At 34.5% G+C, this 17,640-nt stretch overlaps 1 protein-coding gene across 1 annotated transcript; it reads right to left on the minus strand.

Moving 5' to 3' along the window:
* Positions 1 to 2,780: 2,780 nt before the first annotated feature.
* On the minus strand, positions 2,781 to 4,839 carry LOC119675305. Its single transcript, XM_038086501.1, has 2 exons — positions 3,852 to 4,839; positions 2,781 to 2,806 (listed from the first exon to the last, which is right to left on the minus strand). Exons 1-2 carry the CDS (start codon positions 4,837 to 4,839, stop codon positions 2,781 to 2,783), a joined length of 1,014 nt encoding a protein of 337 aa, XP_037942429.1.
* Between the last annotated feature and the right edge of the window lie 12,801 nt (positions 4,840 to 17,640).

Consider the following 17,640-nt stretch of genomic DNA (forward strand, 5'->3'; position numbering starts at 1 on the left):
CGCAGAAATATGGGTGGCGGTTTCTGGGTAGGGGCTGGTCTGGTATTTTTATCATTTACGTTTTCTTTTAATGATTTGAATATATTTATCCATGCCACGGACTTTGGGTGAATCAAGATTTTTAGCTATGTTACTATTCTTTTGCAATATATTTGGCAATATGTTAGCATGTTGCGCTGCATTATTTTGTTGCACTGATGCTATGTTATTTTTCGAAGATGATGCTGGACTTTGCGGTTGATAGCTTGATTGTTTGCAAGAAGTTTCACTTACCAAGTAAGTATGAGCGTTGCCTTTGGGATTGGTTGTTTAGCAATGATGTTTGGTTCGTGGTTGGCTTCTCAGAACTACCATCTGCTGTTGGGTAGCATATGGGTGAGTGGTTTGTGCCGCCGCTATACAAAGGCGGTGATCTATTAATTGGAATATCATGGTTGGTATCGCGGGAGTTAGCTGAGCAGCCAACTGTCTCAGAGTAATTTGTTGTGAAAAAGGATCTTCTACTTTTTAGGTATTTAATTATAAACCTTTAAAGTTATATTTTAAGTGGCACGAAAAATATAAGATATATTAAAAAAAAAATATAAATATCTATTATTAATATAAGTATAATATAAATTTATAATATAATAAAAAATGAATTTCAATTTTACTTAAGATTTTATCAAATAAATATTTGAGGCGTCCTTTCGCATATTTATTTATTTTATTTATTTAGCATAAGTTTGTTATTTAATTACACAATTTTTCAAATTTGCGACTTGTAATTTGTTTAGTTATTCTACCCGTTTGCAACACTTTTTTGTAAATTTGTTTTTGAGCTTTTAAGCTTTGTTTGCTGTATCTATCTGCTGTTTTCAAGTGTGTGTGATTTGGAAAAAAGTAAACAAATTCGGAAACAAAGTCAAAATTCACTTTTTTCGCAAAAAGAAATTAATATAATAACATTTTATTTTATCGGGCACTATTATTTTTTATTAAACTTGTTTAAGAGTCGTTGTCTCGATAATTTGTGATGAATTTAATATCACTTTTTAAGTTTTTCGCTTAGAAAACACCGAAAGTTACGGAGTGATTTTTTTGCGTGCCAATGCTGACAACGAAACATTCGATCATAATTACTAAAATGCATATAGAAAACAAATTTGTTACCTCTGTTTAACAGCATTCTGTTCATCTGCAGAAGTGGGAAATCTTATGTACTTCATCATCAATTTATCTTGAATAATAAAAGTCACTTCTTTTATTACGAAGCATAAAGTTGACTTGCTCATTGGGCACACAAAGTCCTGTCCTATGTTGGGCAAAAACGACCCTGTTGCATAAAAATGCAACGCAGCAGTTAGCCTTATATGCTTCGATATGTAGGTGTTTCTGACCCCACCGTGGAGTTACTTCCTTATTAAACCATAATGTTCTCGCGTGTTGGATTTTTTCTGCTACATAAACAGCAAACTCGAAAGAAGTGACAAAAAGCAACTGAGAACTTTTCGCAATAAATCGTTCGAGTTGAACTCGAGTCACATATGTAGAACACTTGCGGTGTTAGCTAATACACTATTTATTGATAAGCTATTTCTTTAAAGATATCATATACGCAGAGGCGAGGCGTCGAATGGTTCAAAATGTTCACTGAACACCTTACCAAAGCGTTCTTTTAAGACTTTTTTTTATTAGGTAAATAATCTCGCTATGTTGCTACTTAACATTTTTTATAATAGCACATATGTTAGTTACAACCAATATTATTTATAATTAATAAAAGAGAAAACACATTCCTCTTAAAATATACTAAGGTTCAGAATAAAAACTGCACTGCACTGCTTACAAAGCATGCAAATGAAATAACATTCACATTGGGACTATGTTCAATATTGAATACACAACACAAAACATACAAACAAATATAAAAGTAAAAGAGAAAACAAGCCCCGCAAAATATGTACGTAAAATAATAATAACTCTTAAATTAACGCGTGCAAGCGGTTCAATAAAAAAAGTGAACCTCCAATGTTATGCAAAGTAAATACAAAAGAGAAAAAAATGTCTGAGCGAAAATCGCTTTACATTTGACTACAGGTTCAGTCGACTAAATTGAACCGCAAGTTCATACAAAGCGTGCAAATGCAATCAAAGTTACGGTTGCGTTTTATATGGGCAAATGATTCAGTAAAAAATCTGAACCATGCATAGTAAATACAAAGTAAAAGAGTAAATAAATGCATGAGAGTTTCTTACTCTTATGTGGAGGTTGGAAATAAACCAAAAACAAAGTCATTATTGCAATTTTATACTAGCAAATGGTAAGAGTAAAGAAAAAAATTACAGAAATTTGAAGTAAAAAATAATATTTAGAAATGGATAAATGTGTGATTAAAGATTTTATTCAAATATCTTTTTTTAAACGATCTTCTGAAAAAAAGGTTTTAATTCATAGAATGAATAGACCAATTCCAGATATGAAGAATTTGGTACCTGATGTAAAAATGACGAAATCTGTGGTAAGTCACCGTTTTCCTACAGCTATTTACCATATAAACCAGTGGATCACAGGCTGCGAACATTTAAATAAATTATTTTGTTGGTCTTGTATGCTATTTGTTTGTGGAAAGGACAAAACTCATAAGTAGAGGGAATACGTTATAGATGGAATTCTGTTTTGATGAAATTGTGAACACCTTTCCAAAAAGCTGACGCCTCGCTATTGCATATACGTCTAATTTGGGTTAACCAATTAGACGCAAGTTAAAATTTCAATTTTTCACCCAACGTTTCGTTGATTATTTTCCAACATCTTCAGGGGTATCTAAAATATTTTTTATTTAATAATTATGATGTTTTTTAATTTTTATAACACAATTTGAAAATAAATATATAATTTGTGATATTGTATGAACATGCACATAAATAGAGAACATGTACGCAAAATAACTAACAACAACAATAAAAACAAAACAATCGATAGTAATAATTGTCAATTCATGATTTTAGAATTATTAAATAATAATAATTACCAATAGTTAGAGTTAAAATTTAGTAAATCACTTTTTGTTAATAGTTACATTTGTAAATAAAAAATTAAAAATTAGAGATGTAAATATTAAATGTTTTATAAAATTATGGTCAACTGCTTCAAGTTATCGCCACTTTCGATTTGTTTATATTAGAGCGGCAATGTAATTAGAGCTTATATTCTCCGTATCTTCTTTGATGTTCATAGTCAAGTTAATTTTCTCTTGAAATCTTAAGCTTTCGAGTGTGTACCGTTTCTTCCAAGATTTCTCTTTGTCTAATATTACTACATTGTCGAAATCCGGTTTATGTTGTCTCTCGGTGCAATGCTGAGATAGAGCTGTATTGTTTTTGTTCTTGTTGATGTCCGACATGTGCTCAGCTATTCTGGTGTTGAGTGATCTCTTTGTTGTACCAATATAAATCTCTTTGCAACTCCCTTCTTTATTTCCGTTGCAATTTATTTGATATACCACATTATTTTGTTGCAGCTTATTAATTTTGTTTTTGTTGTTAGAGAAAATTTTATGGATAGATAGATTGGGTTTATAAGCACAAAAAATGTTGTCTTGTTTAAGATTTGTGGTCAAATATCTATTATTAGATAACTTCGGTACATAGGGTAATGAAAAATATTGTTTTGGAATTTGGTTATTGCTATTTTGAATATTGTTATTGTAACTTACATATGGTCTGTTGTTTAATTAAATTGTTAATTAGTCTGTATGGATAATTATTATTCAATAGAATCTTAAAAATTTTGTCAATATTATGTTGTTTGAACATTTTGTCACTACTATCACTATCTAATAACTTTTTGATGAAATTCTTCACAGTACCTAGTTTTTGGCTAATAGGTTGTGAAGAGTGAAAATTGATGAGTCGTCCTGAAGATATATCTTTACTGTACCAATTGAAAATTAAATTTTTATCTCGTTTAATAATTTCAATGTCGAGATATGAAAGTTTATGGTCCAGTTCCTCTTCATATGTAAACTTAATTTTTGGGTGAAAATTATTTAGTGTTTTCAGAATCATTTCCTTGTCAGATTTTTTGACAATCGCAAATATGTCATCAACATATTTGGTGATAAATTTAAAAGTTATGCCCATAGTCTTGAGTTCAGCTATGGCTTCGTCAAGTAGCTTATCAAGTACTATATCTGCGATAGTAGGAGATAATGGATTTCCCATAGGCATACCAAACACCTGTTGGTATATCTGATCGTCAAAAAAGAGGTAATTATTGTCTTTTAGATAAAAGTCAAGAATTCTCGAAAATTTGGCCTTGGAGATGTTAGTTGTATTTTTAATAATATCCCATTTTTCTAAGATGATTTTAGTAGCCAGGTTTGTAGGTATATTTGTAAACAATGAAATTACGTCAAATGAAATTAATATTTCGTTGTCTTCCAATTTAATGTGTTTTAATTTCTCAAGTAGTTCACTGGAATTTTTTATATTGTAATCTGACGATATTAGTGGTTTTAGAATTTCTTTTCCAACATATTTTGACAGTTTATAACAAGAAACCATTGTGGAGTCCGCAATTGGTCTGAGGGGTACATTAGGCTTATGAATTTTGGGTAATCCATATAGTCTAGGCGCGTTAGCTGTACTACATAGCAGTTGTTTTTTTTGCTGTATTGTTATTAGTTTCTGTTTGTAAAGATCTGTTATTATGTTGTTATTAGTAGTTATCAATTTATTAGTTGGATCTGTGCGTAATGTTTTATGCGTGTTTTTGTCATCTAGTAATGATGTCATGTTATTCAAATAATCTCGTTTGTACATCACTACTGTTTTTTGACCTTTATCCGATTCCATAATGAGAATATCATTTTTGTGTTTGTTAACTATTTTTTGAGTGTTATCATATGCTTTTAGAATGAATTTTTCTCTATTGTTATTTTTATGTTGATGATTGAAATTTATTAAATTATGAGCTGTTTTGGTTCTAGTGAGTTCCTTCAATTTTTCATTTTTCATGTTTTGAATGCCTTGTTCTACGTCTGCTATGAAATGTAGTTTTGAGAAATTATTTTTATTCACCGGTAGAGCAAATTTTTTTCCTAAAGATAATATCCAACGGCTTTCTTTAGGAAAAATTACATCGGTATAGTTAATAAACCAATCTTCATTCAATGTGAAACCAAAGAACAAAAACATGTAGTTTTTGATTGATGAAAAAGGTGATCTGATGTTATTTTTTGTCTGTGCATGAACGTGTTATGAACTTAAACAACGTGTTGATGTTTTGTTGGCTTGACTCGAACTGAATTAATAGAATCAAACAAAAGCTAACCAAACCAAATCAATTATGTTGAGATTTGCATTCTTAAGATAAGTGTGGTGGTGTTTGTCGTATGTAAGTTGATTCCTATAAGAGGAACCATAAGCGCAACATTGTTCATAAGGAAAACAAAGAATACTGTGTGCAGCTTGACTACAGTGATCATGGCTGAATCAGCATAAACAGTAAGTAAGCTTCAATGCACTTGAAATAGAGTAAACAGGAAGCGTTACTTTGTGTGTAGGATAAATTCCTAAACAAAACTGTGATATTGCGCTTTGTCTTTTATTTGTCTTTTGTTTTGTCTTGTCTTAAGACAAAACTTAATTTGACAAATATGTGGAATAAATCCACATAACACCTCCACCCTTAAAGAACGGCAATGACATAGTAATTGACTTTACTTCTGTCAGACACCGAGTTTAAATAAAACACGTCCGTTTGGATAAGAGTGTCCAGTCAAAACTGACTTTCATTTCTTTATTATATTTCTTACATTAATGCACTTCGAGAGCGTAACACTTATGAGAGCATGAAAAGATGCATAAGAGCAATGATACTAGAAGTAACAATGAAGCAATAAATAAAAGTAAAATAACAAAAGAGTGACAGTTCGACCATCCTGATATTAACTCGTCCTCGAGTTTCAAGTTTACTATATGTTAATATCGTTATCTTCATCGTAGTCATCGTCGACTGTAGGAAATAATGAACACCATGGTTTCAGTTTGTCACTGCTAACGACTGTGCTATACCGGCGTTGTTTACTTTGTTCACCCACCATGTCTCCAATGACATACCTGTCAAATCGCAGAATTTTCTTCACTTCATATGGCCCGCGATATTTAATGCAAAGTTTTCTTGATTCGCCTGTGCTTGGAAGCGTTGCTTCAATAAGCACAAGATCACCTTCTTTATACGGTTGCGGAGTTTTATATTTAGCATCGAATCTAGCTTTCCAAACCTCACGTGCAGCCTTAATGTTCTTTTTAGCATCTTTACGACGCGCGCTTAATTCGTGACCATCGATATTGATATTTTCTTCTGTTACAGCAGCCAACAGTTTATTTCCACTGATGTCTTTTACGGAAAATTTACGGAAAATCGTAAATTAGTTCAATGGGTGAATATTTTGTTGTTGTTTATTGTTGTATTTATCTTCCATTGTAAGCAACGAAGTTTTGTATCCCAATCTTTTGTATCTGATGACGTCTTTAAATAAGAGAGAATTGATTGATTCACACGTTCAGCAATACCGTTAGCTCGTGGTGTGCGTACGGCAACTTTAATATGCTGAATATTGTTACTATTACAATAAGCTTCGAACGCTGAGGATGTAAAAGTAGTACCTCTATCAGTAACGATTTTACTGGGAAGACCAAAATACAATGTTAGTTGATTAAGTGTTTCTAATACAGGTTTGGTTTTCGTTGATTTAACAGCGACAGTTACAACATATCTAGTTAGTGCATCCACGATCACTATGATATATTCATTACCACTGCAGCTTCTAATAAAAGGTCCTAGATGGTCCATATGTATTACCTCGAACGGCACCCTCGGTATCTCCATACCATATAGTTGACATTCTTTCTTTGCTGTACTTCGATTATAACAACATTCAATGCATGATTTGATGTACCCCTTAACAAAATTTCGACATCGAGGAAACCAAAAATGTTGTTTAATACGGTTTATTGTGTCATCCACACCTGGATGACCAGCATCATCATGACAAAGTTTCACAATTCTCCATCGTATTCCTTTTGGTATGACCAGTAACTCTTTCCCATCATGATGTCTTCTATAGAGCCGATTTTCCTTTAAAATGAATTCCTTCTCATGCTGCTCTCGCTGTGTTGAATCGACACGTCCTTTTAAAATATCAATGATCTGTTGTAAATTTGCATCTTGCTGTTGCATTGTCAAAATCCAATCCTCATTCGAAATGTCAATCATCATTAAATTTTGCAGATACATCATCAACTTCGCATGGCGGTTCAACAGGAGCTCGACTCATTGCGTCAACGTGAGCCATTAAATTACCTGGGCGATGACTTGACGTATAATCATATTCGAGCAATTTTAACAGCCATCTTGCGACTCATGGAATCATTGGTGTTACTGTTTTAATACTGGAAATAGCTGAACATGCTGACATGCTTCAACTACCGCTAAAACTTCTAATTCATATCCATGATATTTACTTTCAACATCTGTACATAATCGACTGAAATATGCTATGGGCTTTGATATTCCGTTATCTTCACGTTGCATTAATATCGCTGCAAGTCCAATACTGCTTGCGTCAGTATAAATTTCTTGTTCTTTATTAATGTCATATATTCCCAAAAGCGGCTCATTAGCTAACAATTCAATTAGTTTAAGGAAAGCATTTTCACATTCCAATGACCATTTAAAAGCAATATTCTTTCTCAATTTGTGCATAATTCTGAACAAATTTCCTGAAGTAACCGGTAAGTCCCAAGAAACGTCTGACTTCTGTTACATTTGTTGGTATAGGAAATTGTTTTATCGCAATGGTTTTAGTTATACCAGGTTTTATACCATTCTCGTCGACTTCATGACCTAAAAACGATACACTGCCTTTCATAAAATAACATTTCGATAGGCGAAAGGTCAATCCTTCATTACGAATAATTTTTAAAAATTCTTCTAAATTCTCAAGCCCTTCTTGTGCTGTTTCAGATGCCACAATGATTTCATCAACATAACTAACCACCTTACCTCTCAGCGGTTCCATAAGTTTCATCATCATCTTTTGAAATACGCACGGAGCATTTTTGAGGCCAAATGGCATTCGGTTAAACTCATAGTGCCCATTATGAGTGACGAACGCTGTCAGCTTTTTCGATGATTCAGCAATTTCAATCTGATAATAACCTGACATCATATCTAAAGTTGTGAAAAATCTTTTCCCCGCAAGAGTTGATAGAACACCATCTACTGTAGGCATTGACCATGGCTGTTTTTCCGTTACAGCATTTAATGCCCTGTAGTCGATGCATAAACGATCTTCCCCATTCGATTTCGGTACAAGAACAATAGGAGACGAGTATTCTGAAGTTGATGTTCGAATAATGTTTAACTCTAATAATTCGTCAACAATTCGTTCCACGACACGTTGTTTAGGAATTGGTATGCTGTAAGGCTTTTTTGTTATCGGCGTTGGAGATGTAACCGCAATCTCCATTTTCGTTGTTTTCGCCTTACCAAGTTCATTTAGATTTTCGCCAAAACAATCATAATAGTTATTTAATAAATTACGCATCTCATTTTGTTCGTTTACCGATAAATTCTCGTTGCACTTAAAATTTTCGGGTGTTATCGCAAACACTTGACAGTTTCCATTTTCAATCACAACGCGACATTTGGACAATAAGTCAATACCGATAATAACGTCACATGCCATGGTATCATCTTCGACCACTAGCATTTCGCACTTGTACTTTTGTTCATCAATAGTTATTGACAACTTATCTGTCTTTTCGGAACACAAATATTCACCGTCGGCAAAACCGTTCAAAGTTTTCATACATTTTATTAGTTTGCATTTCAATATAATGGCTATATTACGCTTAATTATTGACACACCACTGCCTGAATCGATCAAAGCGTTACATAAGATATTGTTTATACATATTTGTTTAATTATAATACTTGGTTTTTCAATCGCATTTACTGGATTTCGTTTATTACACGTTTTTGTTTCATGGTTTCCTGAACACATTGAACAACGCGGCTTTCGTTGCGGTTTTGGACAATTTTTCGAAATGTGCCCATACTCCCGACAATTTTAACAAACCGGTCCCGTTTTTACTACACGAGTTACACTGGAGTCACTGTTATTTTTATTCGGCATATATTGATTATCATTAGGCCTTTTCGGTGGCTCGCAAGTACGGCAAAAAATGCATGTTGGCCTATGTTGGCCACGCGAGTCATTGGCATCACTGTTGCAATCTGTCAAATGTTTTGTTTTGATAAACAGCAAATCTTGTATACGTGCATATATTTTTATAAAAATATTATAAAATTAAAATAAACAAGGAATTAAAAGGAATGGTAAGAATATTGGAAATTTAAAAATAAAACACTAAGATAAGTAAATTTTTGTAGGTACTGTCGATGTTGGGAGAAGAAAGCAACGTTTTACTTCTATAAAAAAATTTTTTACGCATGTAAACTACAAATTAAATGATATAAAATAAATGTTACTTGGTAATAACTAACATAAAAAAAAAAATTCAATGTGCTTAATACTTACGATTTCTACATTCTTATTATTTTTTCGTTACTTTTCAAGATTTTTCAAATTTTTGAATTCTGTTTGAATTTTTATTTCCTCAATTTTTGACATTTGATTGCACTATTCGTTGGAATTTTCAATGAAGGTTCACAATAGTTCGCTTATTGCGTTGGTAACATTTTTTTTTTTACTGGCCGATGTGGTTGGCCAGCATAGCTATGCTGGCCGAGGTAGAGAAAATAGTGTTGTTTTGCGTACATTGCGGCCAGTATAGGCCTGCATAGGCCAGCAACTTGCTGTTTTTTGCCGTACTTGCGAGCCACCGAAAAGGCCTATTGTAACGTACTGCTGGTCTTCGTACGCTTACATTACTGTTCTGCAACGACCGCACAAAATCTGAGCAATTTTTAAATTGCATAGCAGATAATGTCTTCCGCACCCCGTCGTCATACAACCCGATGGTTACATATCTTATGACCACTTGGTCTTCGAGTTGTCCTCGGCGCCCAATAGCTAACATTCGATAGTAGTACTCAACAACGCTTTCATTTTTTCTCTGCTGATTGCTCATTAACTGCATATGAATATCAGCAGCATTTCACCCCAGCTACCCACCCCAGTGCGACCACAAATTCACCCCAGCTACGAAATACTGGTTGCAAATCGATCCACAATTTTGCGGCACCTCTCAATTTACTTCTTATAGCAAATAGAACAATATGGTCATTCCACTGGTATGCATTCTTTAATTGCTCAACACTTTAAACAAACTGCACTGATGTTACGTCATCACTGTTGTTGTCGAATGACGGCAAAGCATCTATAATTTCTCTTATATTACAGTAGTTACTCGCACTCTGCATTGCCATAGCATCATTCGAATTCATATTTGTTTCATACTGCATACGCAAATTGGTTTGATCTTGTCTGTTCTGCATGTACGGTGCGTATTCTGCTGACGTAGCAGCTACAGCTATGTTCGGCGCGATCAACGGCGACTTTTGCACACCCTCAGGGGTTGAAAAGATTACTGGCGCCAACGTAGACGCATTAGGCATATTCATTACATGTGACGCTGGCAGAGGCCATACTGTGCTTGTTGATGCACATGAATATTTGTTCATGTATTGCTTCGGTACAGTCGTCGAAGGAAAAGAAACACTCACTGTATCTGTTGTAGTTGTAGTTTGACTTGTTACATGTAAAGCAGTATTCGGCACAAAATACTTATTCGCATTTAATTCCGGCATCGACGTCGCCACCGCATTGATAGGCTGTATTAATGACTCCAATGTCCGCTGGAGACGCAATACTTCGGCTTTCAATTCCAAAACGGTGGTGTTTTCGTTTGCCGTATTAACATCGGCGACACTTTGTTTCTCTTGATCATTTTTTTTTTTTTTTTTTTTTTTTTGGTATCGGACCTGGGGGAAAAATCTTCAAAAGATACAAGTGGCCCGTACCATTTGCATGCCCGATTCATGCACGACTCAAATTGAGTCATACATGCCTACGGACTAAAAAGTCCCCTACATTCTCAACTCAAAATCCTGAAAATCCGTGCAGTACGACAAATTAAGGTATTCCTTCACAGGGCAGGTTAGAAGAGCACTTAGCGTGCATTCACTCCGATTGTGTACTAAGTATTTCGTCCGCTCTAACAGTATTTATTGTTCTAGAGATTATGCTCTTGTAAAAGCTCCATTCCTCGATGCTTGCCAACATCTGCATTACCATAGTAGAAGGGCTGAATTCCCCAATTAGTGTCTCTAGATTTTGTCTAGTATCTACGAATCTTATACAGTCTCTAATTATGTGGTCAGGACTCTCAATTTTATCTGGACAGGACTGGCAGTACGGGTTACTTGCTAGCCTAAACCGGTATAAGTATTCACGGAAGCAGCCATGCCCCGTAAGAAACTGTGTTAATTGAAATCCCAAGTCTCCCGATCCTCGGTTAATCCAAACTCTTATATTTGGAATTAACGAATGCGTCCATCTTGATTTTTGGGAATGGTCCCACCTATGTTGCCATTCATTAAGGTATTTGTCTCTTATATCTAGATAAGACTCTGCCAGAGATTGCCCAGTTTCAGTCGTTCGCCGACGAGAGCGCTGTAAGAAATTGTCTCTGGCCAAGAACGCTTCAAGGTATATTGGCATGCGTCCAGTCAATACTCCCGCAGCATCGTCCGATACTGTACGGTAAGCACGGCAGATGCGTAGGTTTGACAATCTATGTGCACTTTTCATTACACGTGAATACGACTTAATGGTTGTAGCATGTGCCCACACCGGAGCAGCATAAAGCATCACCGACTTGGAGACTGATGCTAAAAGAACTCTAGCGGTGTCCTTGGGACCTCCTATGTTTGGCATTAATCGAGATAATGCGTTGCAGACACGTGATGCTTTATCTCCCGATTGTTTTAGGTGAGTTTTGAAACTCAACTAAGGTTACACCAAGATATGTAAGTTGGGGGCTAGATTGTATATCTACTCCACCCACTTTAATTGAGAGTTGTTCAATCTTTTTCCTACTTGTGATTAATAGCACCTCAGTTTTATGTTCAGCAAGCTCTAATCCGCTGTATTGCAGCCACGATTTAGCTGCTGCAATTTCTAGCCACTTCGTCTAGAGTTTTTGCAACCACTACTATTGCAATATCATCTGCATACCCAACTACGTGCACTCCGTCCGGCTTTTCAATTCGAAGGATACCATCGTACATGATATTCCAAAGAATTGGCCCTAGAACTGATCCCTGGGGACCCCTCCCGTAATCCTATATATTTTGGGTCCGGATTCTGTATCATATAAGAGTAATCTGTCTTTAAAATACGATGTTATAATTTTCAAAAGATATTCTGGGACTCTCATTTTCATCAGTGCATTTAAGATGCTACTCCACTCAGCAGTGTTGAAAGCATTTTTAACGTCTAAGGTCACTACCGCGCAGTACTTTTTAGTACCTCCTAGCCACCTTACGCCCTTAGTAGCTTCCTTTGCAATGTTGCATACATGTAGTACAGCATCAACAGTACAGCGTTTAGGTCTAAAGCCAAATTGGTTATTTGATAGACCCTGTCTTGCCTCTGTGAATTTTTCTAATCTAGAACTTATAATTCTTTCAAGGACCTTACCTGCAGTGTCTAATAAGCATAAAGGTCTATAAGATGATGGCAGTTCTGGGGACTTATTACCTTTAGGAATAAGCACCAATCTTTGCTTTTTCCAACACGAAGGGAAGATTCCTTCCTGTAGGCAGCTGTTGTAAACATCCGTAAATATAGAAGCTTGTTTTTGTATTGCCTTCTTCAGTACAGTATTGGGAATTCCATCCAAACCAGGAGATTTATTGGGCTTAACTCTGGAAGAAGCGGCTATGACTTCAGAATTTGTAACCGGAGGTATCCCATTTAAATCGGTGTTTATCGGTATTAAAATTCTAAGTTCTCCCTTTTTTGGGAACAAATGTTTCACGATATTCGCCATTATTTTAGGACATGAAGGTACCGAGCCTCTTAACCTCTTAAATTTACGCATTACTATTTTGTAGCCATCGCCCCAGACATTTTGGTCTACATCATTGATCAGAGTTTGAAAAGCTTGATTCTTACTCCTAATAATTGCCTTTTTAAGTTTAGATCTGTTCTCTCGGTATTTTTGTAGAAGCCTTTCCGCATCTACTCCAGATCTGTGACGTTGGAATTGCCTACGGGAGGCAAAGCACTGAGATCTTAGTAAAGCTATTTCTTCCGTCCACCAATAGTTTGATGGGCGCCCATTACCTCTGCCTTTTCTTGGCATTGATGCATCACAGACGTTGCATAATTCCTTCTTAAGGTGATTTGATTTTTCAAAAGCATCCCCGACTCCGAAACTCATGTTTTCGGTCATGAATTCCATTATCTCTGTGTCAAGATACTTAGTTTTCCAGCCTATTTGCTGTGCTTTTCTCTGCGATTTTTTCAAAACAAACTTCTCTTTTAGCGATAAGGAAAAAAGAATTGCATGATGGTCGCTGTGGGTGTAGTGGTTTGTTACATTCCATTGCGAACCCCTTACTAATGACGGGCTGACAAAGGTGAGATCTATGTAGGAAACGCCTCTACCATTATCGAACGTTGGGCTATGCCCATTGTTCAGTTGTATTAGGTTTAGTGAGGTAAACGTTTCTAATAGGGCTCTACCTCGGCGCGTTGTATTACTACTGCCCCATTCGACTGCCCAAGCATTGAAATCCCCTGCAACAATGATGGGAGTTTTGTTTCTGATTGTTCCTGATAGCCTATCAAGAAACTCTTCAAATCTCTCTTGGGAGATATTTGGGGATATGTAACAGCTGCACACATAGATACCCCGGATTCTGACAAGTACTAGACCTTCTTTTTGTATCAATACTCTTGGTTCAAACACTATGTCCTGTCCTAGCCAAATGGCAGCCTTTGCAGTAGTGTCTTGTACCCATTTGGAGGTTTCTTTTGATTTGTAAAACTCACTAATTATGAGTACATCTGTCTTTAATTCCAAAGCTGTTTGGGATAAAAGGTCTTGGGCAGCTTCGCATCGATTTAGGTTCAATTGCAGAAATTTAATCATCTTTTGGACTTAAGCTCCTGTATAGCCTTCCTGTAGAATTCACATTTGGAACTTCTTGAGTAGTGTAGATTGCCACCGTTGCAGTTTTCCGGACATAGGATGCATTTTCGTTGCGCCGAGCACGTTTTTGCCCTGTGGCCATCTTGTCCACATCTCATACATGTGCCTGATCTGTCATTATCGCTTTTGCACTGTCTAGCAGCGTGTCCAAATTGAAGACATTTGAAACACCTCATGGGTGTGATATGCTTTCTGATCCTACTGCGTACCCAGCCAACTCTGACTGAGGCAGCTGCGATCAATACACTGGCATCCTTAGTAGGAAGGTCAATAATTGCTGATCTTGTGCTGTCCCTTGCGGCACGCCAAAACTTGACGTTGATGTCACTTACATTTATTGCTGGAAATTGATCAGCAATCGCCGCGCGCACCTCTTCGTTGGATGTTATCTCGTCCAAATCCCTGCATTCTATTAGGGTGTGCTGTGTTAAAGATTTTACACTAGCACAATTCTGAAGTGTGTTTTTCATTTCATTGCAGAAGTCCTTCGCTAAATTTCCAGCTTCTTTGGTAAGCTGAATCAATATTTCCCCCTCTTTAGTTTTTCGGATTTTTTTCACGTTTTTTCCGAATTCTTGTAGCTCTGGTTTTGTTTTAATGATCTTTAACATTTCAGCGTAAGACTTGTCTGCCGTCTTACTAATGAGAATTGCTTCCGGTTTTACTCTAGGCGCTTTAATGAGGTCCAGATTTGGCACAGTTTTCCCTTTTTTCTTTTGCACTAGCTGCCATTTGTGAAAATTCGTTTCCTGCTCCTTACTTCCAATTTCTCTAATTTGGACTTTGGGTGGTGGACCGTTCAGTTTTTCTTTCGCAGCACGCTTTAGTGCTCCCTGAGTTTGCACGCTAATGGAAGCTACACTCTTAGCCACCAACGGCACTTGTGGCCCCCTTTCTTGTTCCGTCTTATACATCTTAACTATCAGTGCAAGCAGATCCCGCATATCCTTATTAATATGCCTTTGTGATTCCATCATCGCAGATAGTTGTACCAGCTTATCCTCTACACTATCATCAGGCTTGGGAGATAAAGGTATGTTTAATACCTCCTTCTCCATTGTTTTTTGTACTGCGTTTTGTTTCCGCAGAGGTGATGTTTTTTGCCCACTCATACCTTTTCGATACCCTATTAATTTAATTAGATTTAATTAAATTAAAAGGGTATCCTAAATTAATTAAATTAAAATAATTTAATACCTGTAAATTTCAAATGCTCAAAATTCCAAATTCAAGTAAAAATTAAAATTTGCTAATAAATTTAAAATTTGCTAATTAAATTAAAATATTCTGCTAAATTGCTAAATCAGTGTACAAGATTACACGATTGTTTAGGTTTTTGTGTAACAATTGATCTAATTATGTGATCGTTTTGTAACACTTATTCACTTTATAATGTTTCTGTTTAATAATTTCAATTGCTGTCTCTATCAGCTGATTTTATATGTGTGCAATTATTTTGCAAAACAAAAAAGCGCACAAAGTCAAACAAATTCAATAAAAATAAAAACAAAATATGTAAATTCAAAAAGTTGAATAATTTAAAATGAAATTTTTTAAAAAATAACACTTATCGGCTGCAGCTCTTTATCGCTCCAAGTGAGTACATTATATTCCACCGCATTTAAGAACTTTTTGTTGTTACAACACTTCAATTGCAGGAAATATATACCGAACTAGCGGACCGCACTCGAGACGCGTGTATTCGCGGCAAAAACCTTAATTGTTGTTCTCTTGATCATTATGTTCATGCAATTGCGTTTTCAAATTACTTTCCTTTACCGAAGGAAAATCATCCAAGTCAATTGCATTTCCTATTGTGTTCGAATCCATTATTTTCATTAATAACTGTCTACACTTATTACCATTAAATTATTATTTGCACTCTTTATTTTAAATCCCCCTTCTGAATTTGTCAGACACCGAGTTTAAATAAAACACGTCCGTTTGGTTAAGAGTGTCCAGTCAAAACTGACTTTCATTTCTTTATTATATTTCTTACATTAATGCACTCCGAGAGCGTAACACTTATGAGAGCATGAAAAGATGCATAAGAGCAATGATACTAGAAGTAACAATAAAGCAATAAATAAAAGTAAAATAACAAAAGAGTGACACTTCCAAAAGCAAATCACATCACAACAAACAGGCATGGCTAACCCCAACCTTGACTTCAATTAATCCAAATCAATAACTTTATTAAAACATATATATATAATAATATTTAAATTTTCATACAGGTTTTGCTTAACATAAATAATAAATTTTTTTTTATATATGATTAAATTTTTTTTTTTATATATGATTAAGTTAACTAATTTCTTGCTTACAGTATATGCTTATCGGACTGAAATTCATTTTATATTTGAAATGTTTTATAATAAATTTACAAAATATTAAGTATATTTATTTATATATTTACCATTCATCAGATTTTTTAGTAGTATATACAACAATATTATTCCTTAAGGGATTTGGCGACTCCTTTTTTACATTAAATATGTTTATACATAAATTTCCTTTTATACATTTTACAATAATTATTATCATAATTATGGTTATAAATAATGACATTAATCCGTACCAATATGAGTTGGAATTCAATTTAATAGAATTTAGAGACTTTGATATAAAACTTTTCTGATTATTTATTTTAATACTTAAATCATCAATATTTTTAATATTACTAGGTTTTAGTTTAGATAATAATTCAATTTCTTCTATTTCATTAATCTTTATGTTTAAACAGCAATCATCAGAATAACCATAATATAGGTTGTTAAATACAGTTTCATTTTTGTTATCAGATATTATAATTTTATAATCTACAGTTTCGAACTTACAATTAAAATCAAAATACAATATACCAACTCCATTCAAATATCCTTTTTCTTTAATTTTATTTTGTTTACATTCATATTCATATTTTATTTCATTGGTTACGGAGTACATCTATTTATTATCATTTATTTTCATGTATGTCTCTACATTATAAAGTATGTATTTAATTTGACAACGTTTACTGTTTCGTTCCATAAAGTTATTTAAAACACAATTTTCTACAGTAATAGTTGATTCAGATATTAATTCATTAGCTAACAGATAGCTATTATCAACAACTTCGAAATCATTTAAATTATCAAACATGGCAAAATATTCCTTATCCCTAGATATTAAAAAATAATTATTTTCCTTTTCTAATATTACCTGTTTATTCTTCTCAAATATTGGGACTGGTATTACCTGATAGGTATCATAAATGTCCTTTTTGACAAATGGAACTAGAACTATTACAACGATAACCTTCTTGCGTTCAAAAGCTTTAATTTTAGAATACTTTATAATTTGGCTGTATGATTCCAAACTAGGTGTATATAAAAGATTTGGTTCATTTTTACTTTTCAG

Source organism: Teleopsis dalmanni, chromosome 2 (genome assembly GCF_002237135.1).
Source record: "Teleopsis dalmanni isolate 2A chromosome 2, ASM223713v2, whole genome shotgun sequence".
Taxonomy (NCBI): domain Eukaryota; kingdom Metazoa; phylum Arthropoda; class Insecta; order Diptera; family Diopsidae; genus Teleopsis; species Teleopsis dalmanni.